General features: G+C 44.8%; 1 protein-coding gene across 3 annotated transcripts in view; it reads right to left on the bottom strand.

The window, feature by feature from the left end:
• Positions 1-20022, bottom strand: part of ARHGAP39 (Rho GTPase activating protein 39) — a 683801-nt gene that overhangs the window by 40612 nt on the left and 623167 nt on the right. For all 3 annotated transcript variants that reach the window (XM_069220913.1, XM_069220914.1, XM_069220912.1), the window contains 2 exons: positions 18040-18239; positions 3319-3410 (listed from right to left, as the gene is read on the bottom strand). In XM_069220913.1, the coding sequence (XP_069077014.1) occupies positions 3319-3410; positions 18040-18239 (292 nt within the window). The remainder of the gene's footprint in view (positions 1-3318; positions 3411-18039; positions 18240-20022) is intronic.

Raw genomic sequence — 20022 nt, 5'->3', positions numbered from 1 at the left:
TTCTAGAAGACCGCCGAAGTTGTAATGAGGGCCATAGACTTATAGAAACGGGAGCAGGAATAAGGAACAAGAAAAGTTGCTGACTGTGACTAAAGTAAATAGATATTCCTGCCTTACAGGTAGATGGTTTGAAAGTCTCAATGGTGGGCCTCACGCGTAAACATAATGAATGTGTCAGGGAAACTTTGGACAGGATTTAATGAAGATTACAGATGAGTATTTGAGCCATCGGACTCCGCTGATCAATACAGGTTGATATCAGCATATGTCCTCTTTCACTTGACTTAAAGATGAGGCTTTCTCATTTGATCATGGTTGAGAATGTCCAGATGTCTGTGGGGTTGGGGAGGGGAACCAAAGGTTGCTGAGCGAGAGACCCAACAAACAACTTACAGCGCTTTACAAAAGCATCAGGGGCAGCCATTGAAGGAGCACAACAAATTTCAGAAAACCCTACGCCTTACATCTCTACCCAAGAAGCAGCCATACCACGAGAAGGAAGACTCTGAGCTCGGACCGTGGAAGGAAATGTCCTTGAGATTTCCAGCTTGACCCACATCTGTTAGTTCTGGCACGATGAAGGGGGACGAGGTGGTAATAAATGGTTGGAGGAATTTTATGGTTCTCCAAGGAAGACAGACTGTATCCACATCCAGTCACATGCTTGTACAGATCAGCCTTGTTACCGACTAAATCTACGTTGAAGAAGTCGCCTCAAGTGCAATAGAAGGGCAATGAGAACCTTGCATCTTTCTTAAATGTTCAGCTAGCCCCTTCTCATCAAACAGGGTTTAGTGACTTATTTCACAGTAGATGACAACTGGTAAACTCATTCAAGTACAATCGGAATCTACAGCTATACGGCTAAACAGTATGAATTTTATGCTAAACGGGAACCTCAGATTTCCTGAAAGACAGTGAAAGCAAGATCTCCTTAGCACATAACGGGTTCTTTGGACCTTCTGTCTCTGCTGGCCCTCTGGTTGGGTTTGTACTATTAGAGAAGTAGCTATAACCCTACACAATTGCTACTAAAGAGCAACAAATGCTACAGACAGGGCCGGATTTAGGGAGGTGCGTCTGGTGCCTTTGCACTAAAGCCAAGCTGAGCGAGGGGGGTGGCTGTGTTTTCAAATATCTTATGGTTTTGAAAGCACTTGCTGCAGAGTTCCTTTTATGTCCAGCAATTTTCACGCAACAGTAAAAATGTCACAATAACGCTGGTGATTAACGTACCTCCTGGAGAGAATTGAGCTTGGCTAGTGGCAATTTTGACTCTTAATAAAGTAGCGTAGAGGGTGAATATGCCTGCTGCAAAGAACGTGTGCATGCAGATCACAGGATTGTATTTTATGTAGCTAGCTCAGTGGGTGACTGCTATTGTTACAGAGATCTTTTTATCACTTGTTTATAAGTTACTTGTTCATAAGTAACAATCCTGATATAGCACAGTGAGCTATGAACTGTCATCAAGGAGCTGCATGCAGTCCGCAAGGCATAGATTAGAACGTTATGTTTTTTTTATCACGTCTTTCATTATCCTAATGTTGCTAAAAAGGGTTACCTTGGATAGAAATAAATTCTATTAGTAAAGCTAATCACTTTGTTACATTTGAAATCACTAGTTGGTGCTTCTCCAGACCAAGCACCCCTAAAATATACTGCCTACCAGTATGGATGACATGTGACTCCTACATCTTGTAAGACTATCTAACATTTCTTTACACTGATTTACACACGTATGATTCATTGTGTCTGTATAATATGTGTGTGATGTAAAGTGCTCCAACACCCTACAATGGTATAAGTAGCGCTATAAAACAAACTAAATACGCGCGAGCGAGCGAGGGGCTGTGGAGAGGTGAACGGCACTGCAAGTACTGATGGAACCTGTGGAGGAGGAGGTCATTGGGGGGTAGCAACAAAGATTGCCACAACGGGTGCCACCAGCACTAAGCCCAGCCCCGGATATGACACAGGTGGAAACAAATAACACACCTGGGGTGTATATATAGCACTCTTTCGCCCATGGCCATCACAATGGTAAAACCTCTTCAGAGTGCTGGTACTGTAATTGTTTTCATTTAATGCTCACTGTAAACCAATGACTGCCATATGCGCTGTCCCCAGAGGGCATGCCATCATCCACGAGCGCACACTAGACACCCCATATTGCATACACCCAGCAGAGTCAAGATTCTCACGTACATGACAGTCACATATCTCACAATAGCACCAGTCACTAAGAATCGAATTTTGCAAATTTCCAAGAGAACACATTAGTCTGAACACCTTTCATAAACCCAACGCAGCCTAGGTAATCCTTGTACCTGGCTGTCACATGGCTCACGCAATCACTAAGAAATACACAAACCTTCAACAGAACACATTAGACACAACACCTCCTATAGATTTAACAACCCACACAACCACTTTGCTATGAGCAAACACAGCTTCTCTTCATGATAAATATACCACACAATATGATTTAGTAGATCACATAGGACAGAATTCCTAACACACATCTAAAGCAGCTTGGACAGACCATAAGCAAGAAACACCACAAACACACACACCCCAAACTCACTCCCCTTGTCAGCTGTCAAGCCTATTGATCTAGAAGATGAATAAGCAATTGGAAGAGGAACCTTGTCTTAATCATTGAAACTTAGATTTACACACACAGAGCTCAATGTATAAAACACAGTCATCTAGCCAAGAATGTGATCAGAACATAACATATCATTCCAATCTGAACCAGACGGCGTTCTACGATGGTGACCCTAGAACCACGTGGAAAGTAACTGGACTGCTGAATGCGCTAAAAGGCTACACAAATGGAAGACCATGTGTAATACATATGCCTGGAACACAATTGATATTTCAGCAGATGGGATATCCGTCACCGTTGGAATTGCATTATTGCACAATGGAACCAAAGAACTCCATTACATATGATGCGCACTGAGGGCCTCTAAGTATATTGTCCTGCCTACATCACTCCATTTCTCACTGGTACCAACAAGTGATACTGGTACTTTGGAGTGGGAAGATTGGGGGTTCCTGGATAATATATTTTCCTTTCTAACGGGTTACCAGCATCATGTGTGCTCTTCCTTCCCATCTGCATCCGTGTAAAGAAGTCACTCGCCCAATAAGTCCTGAAGCAGATGTTTTAGCCGAAGGATTTAGAGATCCCACAACCTCTGTTTTCTTCCAGGACGTATTCTTTTGCCACCATTTCAGATCTTATGGACTTCACGGACCACGTGATCTCACATGTTATTTGTTAGCATTGTCGCAAGAGATGATCCTTACCTGGCACATGAGGGTCCTCCAGGCCGGTGGGGATCTTCCATTGATCCACCTGAAGTTTCAGGGCGTTGACTTCATCAATGTCACCAGGGACTCTGAAAAGACAAAAAAAAAAACAAGAATGAACATCGCATGCGCCCTGTGTTGTCAAGGCAGGCGTGCATGTGCCAGTTACATTCATGCCTGCCCGGTGGAGGAATACTCTTTCAAATAAAGTGCTGTGAAAGATTTTTGTGCTGTAAAGCAGAGCTCGTGAAAGGTGCAGGATTTGGAGAACCGAGGCTCTTTACATCAGCATTCTCAGTTCTTCAATGTGTTCTTGTCATGATCCGGTAAGGTACAGAGCTCATTAGGCTGAGAGAGCTAGTCTTGCAACTATGATGCCTGTCTCTGAAGCAGCACCCTCATTCACCATAAATTAGCATTTACCTATTGATTCTGTGCACCATACAGACTTTATTCAGCAGGCTGCTGGTGCAAACCTTGTGGATCACATTGGAATGCTTTCATTTAAACCTTGCCAGATGCTCAACCAGATAGAGCAATACAACAAAAGTAGAAAGAAAATGTCAAAATAAATCAACAAACACATGATGTTATACAGATGTGTATAAAAGATGAGTTCCATCAGTGTTGTCCCATGCGAGGGGACGTTCATGCTGCCTAATTATACTGTGGGTATCTGCATATTTTTACTGAGTAAGAACTAAAAATGCCATAATAATGGCAGCTAGATACTCCTCCATTAAGTCTACAGTTTCGACCTCTGTTTGAGGGACCAAAGTTCAGAGGGATCTTCCTCGGAGCTCATCAAATATTATAAATCCAAGTTAGGATTTGCCTGGGGAGTATTACATCTCGGAACTGAGCTCGAGAGTGAGATACAGTGGAAATCATTCAAGAAGAAATCAAACCACATGCCTGACACGAATAAGGTTAACAAAGGGTTTAACATTAAAATTAAAAATGAAACCCATTCCTAGAGAAACACAAACCTCTGGGCCAGGGAAGGACCACATTTGCAGATGTCTGTCTGTCTGTCTTTTTTGCAGGTTGATAAAGCACTAAAGGAGAACACGAGGGACAGGGCTCAGGTACCTGGAAATAAACCTCGATACCTCATTTGAAAGGGAAGGTTCGTTGGGCAATCCTTGGACTTCCAGGCACTAGCATTTTTCAAGGTTCCCAGATTGCTTTGCATCCCTGGGTCGCTGCGCCCGCCCCTTTTTTCACTACGTATCAATCGCCTGTATTTTTTTATTGTATATGAAGCATGTACAAAGGTGAAACAGGCACAGAACAGAGATGAGATGTGGTACGTTGTCACCTTTCACCCACGGGGACATGGATGATGATAATAACACTGGATTCACAGCAGGAAAAGTATATATTGTATATATTATATATGTACACGAAATGCGAACACGGAGGGCCAACTGTGCTAAGCTCTCTATTGGATTTGGGGGGGGGGGGGGGAGTCTGTGCCCTCTTACTGCATTTTAAAAAGATAACAATACTTAATTGCAATGTTTGAATAAATCTAGACATATTTAAACATTGCCATCTTAATAAAATAATTGTGAAAAATTCTGACGCGGGGCCCAATGATTTTTAATTTTCAAATGGGGGGGCGTGACATTAAAAAGTTTGAAAACCACTGGGCTAGACAGACCTACCAACTAACACGGTGCCACCGTGTGACACACAATATTGGCTCCCATCAAACGATCTCTCGGTCAGGAGCCAACGTCACAAGGTAACAAGGAAAACGAGCCGAGAAGCACGGTATACAGTGGTTTTCAGTTCGTTTTCAGAGGCTTTTAACTGCCGATTTCCATTGTCCATTAACGGGTGTGAAAACACCTCAAAACATCAGCAGAAGCCTCAAAAAGCGTTCTGTTTTTGTGGAGGGGGCTTGGTGCTGGGTTGGGGGCAAAAGTGCCTCTTAGATGCCTCTCTGCACCTGGCCAGCCCCCTCCTCACACTGAGGTTTTTGGTGAAGTTGGCAGGTCTGTACTAACATTAGGACTACCCATTTCCTAATTGTGATTCACTCCGAATCGCGATTAGGAAATCGATATTCCTCATGTATGAAACCCTTCTGACTTTCAGTAGCAATTCACAGTGGGTTGCAGATAGCACTACCTCACGAAAATTAATGAGGTAGGTCACAGTTTGTGACCCATTAGGAATCGCAGCCATCACAGGGATGGTGGCCTGCTGGGGTCAGCAGACCACAATGTCTGTGATTGATTTTTAATAACGCAATTTTTTTAATACAGTTTTTTTCCTTAAAGGAAAACAGGATGCATTTAAAAAGAAAAAGTGAAAATATGCCGTTTCATTTTTTAAGAGCAGGCAGTGGTCTCTGGGACCACTGCCTGCTCTTAAGAAATAATATTATTTGCATTCTCAAAGGTCCCTGGGACCACTGCATTCTCTTAAAAAATAATATTTACATTCTCAAAGGAAAAGGGGTCCCCCTTTGTGAACGGGCTACCACTAGTTTTAAACTGTGGTAAAGTATTACTGTATTGCGACCGGAATTGGTCACACAACAGTAATACATTCCATACCGGTTCGGTATATGGAAGGGAGGCCCTAACACACCCCTTCCAAATACCGAATCGCAAAAGCAAAATGCGATTGTTAACAATTTACTGAATCATATTTTGGCTTTTGTACTTTGGAAAAAGCATTTTTCTGGTCGCAAACAGCCCAGTGCTCTGCACATCTAGCCCAAGCTTCCAAGGTACCGAGTATTTTCTTAGAGTTAACCGGTGAAATGCTAAACACTGCAAGCGAACTTCGCAACTGAGCAGAATATTCAACAAGAGGTTTGGGGGAGGGGTCTTTTAATACCCCTCTTTGCTGCATTTTATATTTTTGTGCACAATCACATCTTCTAACATATCAAATGCTGCAATAATGGTCAGTGGTGCCCTTTCAAAGAACGGGATTATACCAAATAACAAGTAGGCATGACAAAATTTCATTTTGATTGTGTTACGATTGTTCCGTGTGATGCCTAAGACTATGCCATTATGAAACTTTACGTAACCCAGGCTTCAATTGGGTAACAATCCTATCACTGGAGCAAGGGCATAATGGTTCATGCTTATATTTTAAATCCAATAATATGTGGAGTGTAGCAGGTGCCGCCCACCATATGCAATGCCTGTTTATGGGGTGGGGCCACCCTGCTGTTCATCCTTCACCTCCTTCTCCACATCACCAGGAGAGCCTCCATTCTAGTGTGCCCATGGTCCCCTGGAGGAGGTTTTTCTTCACCCTTGAACAAGGAGCAATGTCTTAGCTACATTACATAGCTTTCAAAAATAAAGATGCTTTCTCATTGACCTCTGTAAAAGTAATGTTGCCCATTTCAGTTACCCTCTTCCAATGGCCATTTTTACCATATGCTTTTAATCAGAAGAAGCTGCAATCTGTAGAAGCCCTATCAATGTTTGATACATTGAATAATGTTAAACTTGACTGTGAACTGGGACAGGAATGCCCCCTGCATGGTGAAACAGGGGTGTACGCCTTGCCAGAGTGGCCCAACAGCATGTGAAATTGGTATCCTGACTTTAGTGGGCTTAGGCAGCTCACTAAGCCAGCGTGTGCCGAGGCCTACGTCTGTCCATGGTTTCCAAGATCCAGAACTTGTTCTGTGCCCCGGATGGGTGCCTTATGTGTGCCCTCTTTTATGACCCGGACAATTGTCCATGCCCTTCCTTGTTGACATGAAGAGGTGAATATACTAACAGTTTTGTGAATTGACAGAACTGTGCAGACCCTTTTTTCAGGAAGAGTGTGGCCCTGTGGCCCCACTCATGCATAGTTACGCTTAGATGTAACACCATACCAAGATCCTTACGCGGACATCCTATGTGCATGTCAAGTGTGTGCGTAGTGCAGACCGTGTTTTGTTGTGAAAGTCTAATTCCTGGGAACAATGGGATCCATTTTGGAAAGCCCCTGGTTTGATGTGGCACAAAATGGAGGAAGGGATACAACTTGCCCACAGTTGAGTATTTCCTTGGTTCCTGGAGCTGAAGCGAGGACACCCAGACACTGAAGTGGGAGAGGATAGAGACAGGGCTATCCTTAGAATTTACATGAGGATCTTTTAGCAAGGGATTGTTGATTAGTCCTTCCTGAGCACTGCCATGTGGTAGAGGGTAGGGGAGAGTGGACGAGCCAGCGTATTCTGTTGTCAAGCGTAAGAAAGTTTCAGGCTTAGCCTGCACTTTTGATTTCCCCTTTTTACTTCAGGAAAATTTAAGAGAAATGCTGAATCTTCACACTTCATTGTGCCCATGTCTTGGGATTCTCTTCCTTGGAATCAGCCTCATCACAACCTGGCATGAAAGCCATCAGCTTGCACTAAGGCAGAGAAGCTAGAAAATTACATTTGAAAGGGAATCACTTCAAACCAGGGCTTTGTAATACTTTTGATAAAGGATCAACATCTCCTGTATGGAAAATGCATATAACGGGAAGTTTTAAACCAAACCACTGGGTTCTAGTTTCAACTTCCCGCTGACCACAGAGAAGAATCCTCTACATAGTATTCAAAGAGCTACTGTGATCTAGGGCCTGTGACTACAAGACAGCTAGTCTCCTGAAGGTGAGGGTACATCACAACTTGTTGGACAAGCAGTGGAGCTGCCTAGTACCTAGGAGCTTGGCTGCCTGATCAGAAATGGAAGGGAGGTGCCTGGCCCAGCATGAGGACAGACTGTCCAGGAGGCATAGCCTAGCCATATTTCCAGTGTGTTGAACACCCGAAAGAACTCAACTTGTGTACAGGAGTGAGCTCAGCGCAGGCCCAAGCTGAGAGGGAACACCCTGCCACCCTGGCATGGTTCCAAATATACCAGCCTGCCACCCTGCAACTTCTCATTGTTCCATGGGACCTGTTCTGCTGCTGAGCTGTGGGCCAAGACATCATCATCACTCTAGCGGAAGGACCACTGATGGCCTGGAGGCCACAACTGTTGAATGTGGGTCACTGCAGACGCAGGTCTGCCATTGTGTTTCCTTCAGCAATGTGAAGAGAGATGTAGGGCTTCTGCCACAACCATTCTCCCATGTAACCACGAAGGGCGCACCGAAAGCAGTGCAACACTGAACTGAGCTCACAAGGACAGACAACACGAAGCCATGGTGAAGGACTGACAGACTGTGTCTTGTATTAGAAGTGCTGAACACAACTCAATGGCTAGATACCATTTGAATTGACCTACGCGTCCCTATGTCGGGAGATTGCTCACACAAAGAGTAGTGAGCTTGCACCTGAGCTGATTCTTACCCTGTGCTTCCTGCAGCTGTTGAGACAGACCACTGTAGTGGGACCGCTGAACCAGGACACTGCTGCGGGTGTGGGGCCTTTCAGCATTATTTTCTGCTCACAGCATTGTGGAACCGTGTGGCTGCACCCTATTCCTGTGTGTAGTATTTCGTTTTGCTGGGCTATTAAAGTACTTCCCTTTTCCTGGACAAAGCACTGGGGTAGACAGTACATTATTGTATCTGTTGCTTGCCTGTTGAGTTCTGAGTCTACGCCGCCACACTGCCTCCCTTACAATCCTCTGACTGCGCACCCTCGTTAGAGTAAAGTGCTGAAAAGGTGCATTTAACCCAGTGCCGTGGGGGAGCTTGGGGTTGAGAGAAGTAGATTGGAGTGGAGGCTGGTACATTGGAGTGGAGTGGGGTAGATTGCAGTGGGATAGATTGGGTGGATTATGGTAGGGTAGACTGGAGAAAAGTGGGCTAGAGTGGATTGGAGTGGAGTGCAGTTGATTGGAGTGGGGTGCAGTAGATTGGAGTGGGGTGCAGTAGATTGGAGTGGGGTGCAGTAGATTGGAATTGGGTAGTTTGGAGTGGAGTGAGATTGGGGTAGATTGGAGTGGAATGGGGTAAATGGGAGTGGAGCTGGATAGAGTGGAGCTGGAAAGAATGGTGTTGGGTAGATTGGGAAGGGGTGGAGTAGATTGGGGTGGAGTGAGGTAGGTTTGAGAGGAGTGTGGTAGATTAGAGTGGGGTAAATTTCAGTAGAGTGGAGTGTGATAGAGTGGAGTGTGGTAGAGTGGGATGGGATATACTGGAGTGGGGTAGATAGTTGTAGATTGGAGTGGGTAGATTGCAGTGGAGTGGGGTAGAGTGGAGAGCAGTAATGGAATGAGTGGGGTAAATTGGACTGGGTAGACTGAAGTAGAGTGAAGTGGGGCAGACTAAATTGGAGTTGGGTAGACTGGAATGAAATGGGTTGGATTGGGGTACATGGGAATGGGGCAGATTGGGTTAGATTGGAGTGGGGTAGATTGCAGTAGATTGGAGTGGAGTAGACTGGTGTAGATTTGAGCAGAGTGGGGTGAATCTGAGTGGAATTCGGTAGATTGGGGGGTAGATTGGAGTGTGATAGGGTTGACTGGGTTAGATTGAGTGGAGTGGGGTAGACTGCAGTGGAGTAGATTGGAATGGGGCAGATTAGGGTGATTTGGAGTGGATTGGGGTAGAGTTGAATGGGGTAGATTGGGTTAGAATGGGTAGATTATAGCGGGGTTGATTGAAGTGGGGTAGACTGAAGTGGCGTGCAATAGACTTGTACATTTGGGTAGGTTAGATTGGAGTGGGGTACACTTCTCTCTGTTACTACCTATACTATCGAGAGAATAGTGGGAGTACCGTCTGCAGATCAGTTGGGATAGCCTAACCCTCCCCATACCTGGGTAAGATGTACCGGGAAGCCAGGAAGACGGTGTGCTGTAATGCACGCTATCATCCCTTGCTGGGTAGAGGTCAGAGCCAGCAGGACTGCATCTCGGCCACAGTGCAGTGCGTTCCAGGTTAATCCTAGAAGAAGGGCCCTTTGTCCGAATGCCAGCACCGTTCATATAGCACTGGGTCAGAGGTACAGAGCCGATGCAATGATATGTCTGCATTTGAGGAGCTGTCTCCAACAGGCAATCATAATACTAGGGCATTGCGTTCTGTGTGCCTAGGCTAAGACAGAATATAGAGAATGGATGGCAGCAACGCTTACAAGAAACAAACTGCATGTATTGTGACTTCTCAGTACTTCACCGCATGAGCAAAAGGCTGAGTAAAAAGTCGCCATTAAAACAAAAGGATAAGTTCAAATGTGCAATCCAAAGGGGAGGCTCTAAGTGGGCCCTGTCGTGCTTTATCACGATTGAATCCATTACTCAGGATGTACAGTGAAGTTTCACTGGCACATAGCACTGTGTCACACAAGGCTTCCAGGTTTGAGACCCTACATGTGTATGGTTCCAGTGGTGTAAAACCTACAATGGCTGAATGGGCTGTAGACTCAAGCAACTAACCTTTATAGGCTGCTAGACTTAAAACCTCATTCATACATTCATTCCTAATTCAACACACTGCCTAGCTTCATTATTATTAATATAGTACCTAAAACTGAGGAGTTTGTTGACGTTTCACCAGCTAACGCATTAACAGGTTCTGACTATATCACAGGCACTGTATATTATATGTAGCATGCTTTTGCGAATGTATAGTGCTTGATTGAGAAAGGATGACTCACATGGCACACTTTATAGCTACAGTATTTGCTTCTGTAAGCAGCTGGAGCAAGCAGCAGCTGGATCCAGATAATGCTAGCCGCTTGGCATCATTTATTTAAATTGTTTGTCACTGAACTTTCCTTGATGTGCTCTTCAACGAAAATATTCAGGTTATTATTTCCAACATACTCTTTTTGTCACCAGTTGATGGTGCCTTTTTAGGTTAAATACATTTTTATTGGCATTTAAGTCAGCAAAAGCAATTCAACAACAAAATGGACCTAATTCCCAACAAAAAAGCCCGCCTTACCTAGGCCATCCCTCTCTCCAGTATTCTGTAGAAGGAATACGCAAGGGACCAGAGATATGATGGTGTATTTTACATACGTTGTGTCCAGTGTGGATGAATGTCATCAATACCTCTTGGACAGAGGACTGGTTTCATGGTAGCTCCAAGGTCTACTCGGCCCACATTCAGTCACACTATAATTAACAAGGACCCACAGAAGCCTGCACCTCTCAAGGAGGTTTACTAAAAGTAGTATTCTGTCCTATCCACTTGAGTATAATAGTTGGCATGGCCTTAGTACATGCAAACACTTTTCTCTGTAATGCAACCCATTTTGCTGTGAACAATAGGTGCTGCTAAACACGTGGTCACTCTTGCAAAAAAGTGTCTCGCTAGCGATGCGCAAGCGCATGCAACGCAGGCTTGACCCTAAAAAAAATGGTAGCCATGATCAGGAACAGACTGAAAGACGGCCTCCACACACGTCAAGCACTGATGGTTGGGCAAGGACCGGAGCTGCAGCAGCCATCTTGAAAGTACAAGCACTACTGTCCTCAAGAACGTAATGTTAATAATTACAATGTGAACCGTGTAAGCTTCAGACTGGCACACAACTATTACCGTTCTCTACTCATCAATATTTTAGAGACAGCAATGCTGTAAAACGGGAATTGTAACAAATGCATCGTGAGTCAATGAACTTTGGGAGCGGTAGATGGATACAGACGTTTATGGCCTGATTTACATCCGCTGCTTAGCAGAGTCCAAGGTACTAGTGAAAAATGGCTACTCTAGTTACGAAACAATCTAGAGCTCAAGATCTCCGCACATTGCGTAAGTGATCGGCTGGGGATATACCAAAGTGAAAAGGGGGTGAGGCTGAGCGGAAGATGCTGTCAGCACCTTGTCATGTATCAGTTGAACATACTTAATAGCAATGATCAATAATACATTAGTCACACAAAAACACATGGGGCATATCTCAGTAAATATTCTGCCTGGGACACAGTGCTTTCGTTTAGAAACTTGCAAATGAAAAGCTGATAAAAGCCAGAAGGACAGCACATTAGACAATCACGTGGAAGGAGCTTTGCACACACACAAAGCTAGTGTTAAAGCCCATTAGAAGCTTTATAAAGTATACATATAATATATTCTTATACTTAGTTAAAAGAGGAAATAGATGCGGGGGAAACAGGGTATATGAATTCCACACAAGCAGTATAGCAGTGGCGAGCTTACTTGATTATTTGAAGTTTCGATTCGGTTCTTCTATATGGAGAGCAAACCAGGCGAGAGACAGTGCTTAGAAGCCCCAGAAGGGGGCGTGAGAACGCGCAGGGCAGTTCAGTTCTCAGGGGAGAGCATCATCTTTAGGAGCAGGGCTGACAGTGCTCCTGTTTCAGCCTAGGGTGCAGTGTTGATGCAGAACCGCCTAAGTATCGTCGTTATGGTGACTTGGAGCTCTCAGGTGTACTTTGTGGGTCACCCGCTTCTCTTATTCTTCACCCAGCGTTCCTTGTTGTGCTAGACTGACTGTTGCTTCATGGTAACTTCCTATGGGGTCACTGCTATCTCTCAAAGTAACCTCCTCTGACCCTGCAGCCCACCAGTCCTATCCACGGATGAGTCTGACCGCAGAGCACCCGATTGCCCACATAAATCAGGGATCCAGGCCATCACGCTATTCAAGATTTAACCTGGTATATTTCGCCGGCTTACGCCGGTAGAACGCGCTGCCTCAGTGGCGTAATGAAACTTGAGGGCCCACTTGCACAGTAAGTGAAGGGGCGCCCCCTTCCGGACTCACGCCGGAGCCCTCAGGCAGGGTATTGTGCTGAGGCCCCCCCCCCCCCGGAGCTCGCCCCACCCCACCACCTCCCCTGGAGCTCGCCCCACCCCACCACCTCCCCTGGAGCTCGCCCCATCCACCACCGCAAGACGGGGGCTGCGGGGCTCTTTGTTACGCCAGTGCACTGCCTATAAGAAGACTTCCTGCTTTCACGAGATAGTTCAGCGAGTCATTGACTTCCGCAGTTACTCGTCTTTGAATTCTGGCAACTGAGACTGTTACTCTGTTGAGGACGATATGTTTAGTGCCCTTGAATTAGGTAACAGTCATGCCTGTAATATACAAAAATAAGAAACACAAGTAAGTGCCATGCACAAACCAAAGTTCTGATTATTTTACTGTGTGGAATGCTTAGTATAGCTCTTCCAATTAAATCAATCAATCAGGGAATTTGTAAAGCGCCAGAAGGAATTTGTAAAGCGCACTACTCACCCGTGAGGATCTCAAGGCGCTTGGGTAGTGTTTGTCTCTTCATTAGCAGGGGCAAAAGTCTGACAAGAGCAATGTGTGTATTAATGTGTGTATTTAGGGTGTGTGTGGCAATACCCTTGTTGTCCAATCCCGTGAAGCGTTGACTGCATTTCATTTCTCTGTAGGGTGTATTGCATGTTGTATTATACACACAGGAAACCAATAAAAATGTTATCATAAAAAAAAGCAGTGATGAATTTCTCGACCCCCCCCCCCCCGCGTTATGCGCTCTCTGTGGCTCAGATCAGTGCTTGACTGTCAGGTAATTAACAAGAGTTAAAGCCATTTGCATAGAGCTTTAAGCATTGTTTACACTCTAAAGCAGGGGGCAATAATGCTTAATTTATGTTCAGCATGAAAACCCAATGATCTAGCTGGAGAAATGCACTAGCTTAGCAGTAAACAGCACCCTGCTTACAGCATCAGAAGACTCCCCCTTGCCCCCCCCCCCCCACGTCCTCCACAGAAACCTTCCTATAGGCATTTTCTGGAATCCCACTGAAATATTATAATCTCTGCCTGCAGAGCTGTGCATTCAACTGGAATTGATACAATTTGCCATAAATTGAAGACGCATATATTCTCTCACAAGATCATAACACAGTAATACAAAAATGTACCATGTTCTTTTTTATCTATACAATAACCCAGCGCTATGCTGTCTTGTACCGGGCCCACTTTGGAACATTTTAATTACAGTTCATCATTTGTAAAGCCCTCGTGCACATAGTGTGAGGTTTAGTCTATGCTATAAAAATACTTATATTTATGAGGTTCCATGAGGGGCAAATCAGGGTCCCAGCCCATTTGTTTCTCCCCCAAAGTTTTCTCTGTGGTGTGCTGTTTCCGTGTTCATGCAGGCAGATGCTGAACGTGAGAAGCCAACTACTAAAGTGTTTAGAAGACACAAAGATTTGCCAGCAGCTGCTGGAAGACATTAAAGTGCCAGCAGCTGCAAGACATAAAAGTGTCAGAAGCCGCTGTAAGACGTAACAGCGCCAGAAGCCACTGAAAGACATGAAAGTGCCAGAAGTCACTGAAAGACCTGAAAGTGCCAGAAGCCTCTGAAAGACCTGAAAGTGTCAGAAGCTGCTGTAAGACCTAACAGCGCCAGAAGCCACTGAAAGACATGAAAGTGCCAGAAGCCAATGAAAGACAAGAAAGTACCAGAAGCCTCTGAAAGACATGAAAGCGTCAGAAGCTGTTGTAAGACCTAACAGCACCAGAAGCCGCTGAAAGACTTTAAAGTGCCAGAAGCCATTGAAAGACATGAAAGTGCCAGAAGTCACTGAAAGACATGAAAGTGCCAGAAGCCTCTGAAAGACATGAAAGTGTCAGAAGCTGCTGTAAGACCTAACAGCGCCAGAAGCTGCTGAAAGACATTAAAGTGCCAGCAGCTGCAATACATAAAAGTGTCAGAAGCCACTGTAAGACGTAACAGCACCAGAAGCTGCTGTAAGACATGAAAGTGCCAGAAGCCATTGAAAGACATGAAAGTGCCAGAAGCCTCTGAAAGACATGAAAGTGCCAGAAGCCATTGAAAGACATGAAAGTGCCAGAAGCCTCTGAAAGACATGAAAGTGCCAGAAGTCACTGAAAGAAATGAAAGTGCCAGAAGCCAATGAAAGACAAGAAAGTACCAGAAGCCTCTGAAAGACATGAAAGTGTCAGAAGCTGTTGTAAGACCTAACAGCACCAGAAGCCGCTGAAAGACTTTAAAGTGCCAGAAGCCATTGAAAGACATGAAAGTGCCAGAAGTCACTGAAAGACATGAAAGTGCCAGAAGCCTCTGAAAGACATGAAAGTGCCAGAAGCCAATGAAAGACAAGAAAGTACCAGAAGCCTCTGAAAGACATGAAAGCGTCAGAAGCTGTTGTAAGACCTAACAGCACCAGAAGCCGCTGAAAGACTTTAAAGTGCCAGAAGCCATTGAAAGACATGAAAGTGCCAGAAGTCACTGAAAGACATGAAAGTGCCAGAAGCCTCTGAAAGACATGAAAGTGTCAGAAGCTGCTGTAAGACCTAACAGCGCCAGAAGCTGCTGAAAGACATTAAAGTGCCAGCAGCTGCAATACATAAAAGTGTCAGAAGCCGCTGTAAGACGTAACAGCACCAGAAGCTGCTGTAAGACATGAAAGTGCCAGAAGCCATTGAAAGACATGAAAGTGCCAGAAGCCTCTGAAAGACATGAAAGTGCCAGAAGCCATTGAAAGACATGAAAGTGCCAGAAGCCTCTGAAAGACATGAAAGTGCCAGAAGTCACTGAAAGAAATGAAAGTGCCAGAAGCCAATGAAAGACAAGAAAGTACCAGAAGCCTCTGAAAGACATGAAAGTGTCAGAAGCTGTTGTAAGACCTAACAGCACCAGAAGCCGCTGAAAGACTTTAAAGTGCCAGAAGCCATTGAAAGACATGAAAGTGCCAGAAGTCACTGAAAGACATGAAAGTGCCAGAAGCCTCTGAAAGACATGAAAGTGTCAGAAGCTTCCGTAATACCTAACAGCGCCAGAAGCCACTGAAAGACATGAAAGTGCCAGAAGTCACTGAAAGACATGAAGGTGCCAGAAGACTCTGAAAGACATGAGTGTCAGAAGCTGCTGTAAGACCTAACAGCGCCAGAAGCTGCTGAAAGACATTAAAGTGCCAGCAGCTGCAATACATAAAAGTGTCAGAAGCCGCTGTAAGACGGAACAGCACCAGAAGCTGCTGTAAGACATGAAAGTGCCAGAAGCCATTGAAAGACATGAAAGTGCCAGAAGCCATTGAAAGACATGAAAGTGCCAGAAGCCATTGAAAGACATGAAAGTGCCAGAAGCCTCTGAAAGACATGAAAGTGCCAGAAGTCACTGAAAGACATGAAAGTGCCAGAAGCCAATGAAAGACAAGAAAGTACCAGAAGCCTCTGAAAGACATGAAAGTGTCAGAAGCTGTTGTAAGACCTAACAGCGCCAGAAGCTGCTGAAAGACATTAAAGTGCCAGCAGCTGCAATACATAAAAGTGTCAGAAGCCGCTGTAAGACGGAACAGTACCAGAAGCTGCTGTAAGACATGAAAGTGCCAGAAGCCATTGAAAGACATGAAAGTGCCAGAAGCCATTGAAAGACATGAAAGTGCCAGAAGCCTCTGAAAGACATGAAAGTGCCAGAAGTCACTGAAAGACATGAAAGTGCCAGAAGCCAATGAAAGACAAGAAAGTACCAGAAGCCTCTGAAAGACATGAAAGTGTCAGAAGCCATTGAAAGACATGAAAGTGCCAGAAGCCATTGAAAGACATGAAAGTGCCAGAAGCCATTGAAAGACATGAAAGTGCCAGAAGCTGCTGTAAGACATGGAGTGTAGCAGAAGCCACTGAAAGACATGAAAGTGCCAGAAGCCTCTGAAAGACATGAAAGTACCAGAAGCCTCTGAAAGACATGAAATTGCCAGAAGCTGCTGTAAGACCTAACAGTGCCAGAAGCCATTTAAAGACATGAAAGTGCCTGAAGCCACTGAAAGACATGAAAATGCTAGAAGCCATTTAAAGAAATGAAAGTGCTAGAAGCCGCTGAAAGACATGAAAGTGCCAGAAGCTGCTGTAAGATATAACAGTGCCAGAAGCCACTGAAAGACATGAAAGTGCCAGAAGCCATTTAAAGACATGAAAGTGCCAGAAGCCGCTGAAAGACATGAAAGTGCCAGAAGCCGCTGAAAGACATGAAAGTGCCAGAAGCTGCTGTAAGACGTAACCGCACCAGAAGCCACTGAAAGACATGAAAGTGCCAGAAGCTGCTGTAAGACGTAACCGCACCAGAAGCCACTGAAAGACATGAAAGTGCCAGAAGCCTCTGAAAGACATGAAATTGCCAGAAGCTGCTGTAAGACCTAACAGTGCCAGAAGCCATTTAAAGACATGAAAGTGCCAGAAGCCACTGAAAGACATGAAAGTACCAGAAGCCTCTGAAAGACATGAAATTGCCAGAAGCTGCTGTAAGACCTAACAGTGCCAGAAGCCATTTAAAGACATGAAAGTGCCTGAAGCCACTGAAAGACATGAAAGTGCCAGAAGCCATTTAAAGAAATTAAAGTGCTAGAAGCCGCTGAAAGACATGAAAGTGCCAGAAGCTGCTGTAAGGTATAACAGTGCCAGAAGCCACTGAAAGACATGAAAGTGCCAGAATCCATTTAAAGACATGAAAGTGCCAGAAGCCGCTGAAATACATGAAAGTGCCAGAAGCTGCTGTAAGACGTAACCGCACCAGAAGCCACTGAAAGACATGAAAGTGCCAGAAGTCACTGAAAGACATGAAAGTGCCAGAAGTCACTGAAAGACATGAAAGTGCCAGCAGCCGCTGAAAGACATGAAAGTGCCAGCAGCCGCTGAAAGACATGAAAGTGCCAGAAGCTGCTGTAAGATATAACAGTGCCAGAAGCCTTTGAAAGACATGAAAGTGCCAGAAGCCGCTGAAAGACATGAAAGTGCCAGCAGCCGCTGAAAGACATGCAAGTGCCAGCAGCCGCATCTCACAATGATACAGAAAGAGTGTGATCCATAGACGGAGACAGTATGGTCATCTGCTGTACCTGAAGATGCCCTCGGTCTGGTCTCCGTTGAGGGCCAGCACCTCCTCCGACAGCCGGGTCTGTACCCAGGGCAGCTGTCGGTCTGGGTACCGCTCCTTCTGCATGGTCATCACTTCCTGCAGCGAGCTGCCGAACATCGATGGGCTGAACACCGCGTTTCTTGCATGCTTGATCTCCTCAAGGACTGGCTTCTTCAGGCCCTTTATTGAGGAAAACCAAAAAATAATGTCAGTAATAGACATATCAAACGCTGTCCATACATTATTCAATTCAGATTCATCTCTTTTGCATTCTGTGAATAAATGGCCGAAATACATCATTGTCATCAAGAACACGGAGCACACCAAAGTATCCCTAGGTAACACAATGTATACCGCGACCACCAGAAGACCAATGAGATCCAAAGAATACATTACAGATTCTCAGGACAATGCACTAAAATATATAACCCTGGACTGCATTTGTAATGCAATGAACAAAATAGCATAGACTCTCTCGGTTTTAATCTCCAAGTCCTTACTAAATTAAGTTTAAGCATATCCCAAATTCACCCTTTTGCTCAATTTTCTAAACTACTCAAGTTTCCAAAGAAAATATAATTTTGTATGGTTGATCATAGTGGTTCCACAATAAGACTACCTCCTAAACCTATAATTTACAAAAACAATAGCAAATCTGTGAACTACGGATTATCAACCATGTAATATAGAAAATTAATCTAGGTAATATGCACTATAGAAATAATGCTGTGCAAGATTCTGGCAACATTAAACCCCGCTTTTGGCGCTACAGAAAAAAAACTACGCAGTTGCACGTGTTGTACAGCCCTGGGGTCAAACAAGAAGGTGATGGCTAGAAAACTTCTATTAATCTCAGCCACTGGTGATCGTTCAGGCTGCATTCGAGTTAATTGTTTTTCACGACCGCCACACGCTCTCGACAGAGGCCCGCCTTATGCAAATCAGTACTGACTCTGCTCTTCGCGCGAACAGCGAAACTTCAGCTGTCAGGCAATGGGCTGGGACGCGGCTCAAGTAATTAATAGTGGCTGAGATTAATTTAACCGTTCCACCTATGATGTTTTTGTAATCCTCAGTGAGACAACCTAAGTGTGAGGGGTAAGCCAGCACTTAATTTGTGCTTGTTGTTTCCAGTGCCGTGAACCGGCACTTGTTTTTGAGGGCCGGGGCTTATTCGTCTGCCTCGAGCATTTGCTGCGAGCAAAAGACACAAATGGGAAAGACGAGGAAGAGAAAAACGAAAAAGCATTACACAGGGAGAAAGTAGAAAGCTGCAAGAGTGAGCTGAAGGGGAAAGGAGTGGCTTTATATGGATTGAAGAGGCCCGAGATGGCTTCAGGATTACGTCGCCTTAGTATTCTGTGTTCGCACATTTAATTGCAGCAGTCGCGTGTTTAAGAGGAGTGCTTTGGGCACCAGCACCTTTTTATTGACAAATTAAGCACTGAGGTATTCCCAGATATGGGTCTTGTGCTCAGTGTGCCACTGGGACTAATCTGCACCCGACACAAACTTTTAGGACCCCCTCATTTAGCCCAAGAGCAATGAATAACTGAGATATATGGGAGACTAAAACAGGGATGTAGGAGACATTGTATTTCTGGGGGCCAGGATAGCCTTTGGGACTTTCAGTTAACCTAAACAAATTGTCCGAGGTCAATGAGCTGCAGCTGCTGATAAAAGCAGAATGCATAGTTAGGTAGGCAGGTAGACATGTAGTCATGGAGTGCAACTCAGTTTTATTGTTATTTACACTCCTGGGTGTTCAGGCTTTTAAAGAGTGTTTACAGTTCTGGTGTGGGATAAGGAAGAGGGTAGTCCGGCAAGTAAAGGTGTTTTAGAGTTCAGGGGTGGGGAAGTGTACAGAGTACCAAGGGCTGTAAAGGGGTTTGTAGGGTTCACGGTTGGGAAGTGGTGAATGGCAGTGGGGTATTTTTAGGATTCAATGGACAGGTAAGAGGAA

This window comes from Pleurodeles waltl, chromosome 2_2, assembly GCF_031143425.1.
Source record: "Pleurodeles waltl isolate 20211129_DDA chromosome 2_2, aPleWal1.hap1.20221129, whole genome shotgun sequence".
In the NCBI taxonomy this organism is placed as follows: domain Eukaryota; kingdom Metazoa; phylum Chordata; class Amphibia; order Caudata; family Salamandridae; genus Pleurodeles; species Pleurodeles waltl.
This window is presented reverse-complemented; position numbering and strand designations above follow the sequence as displayed.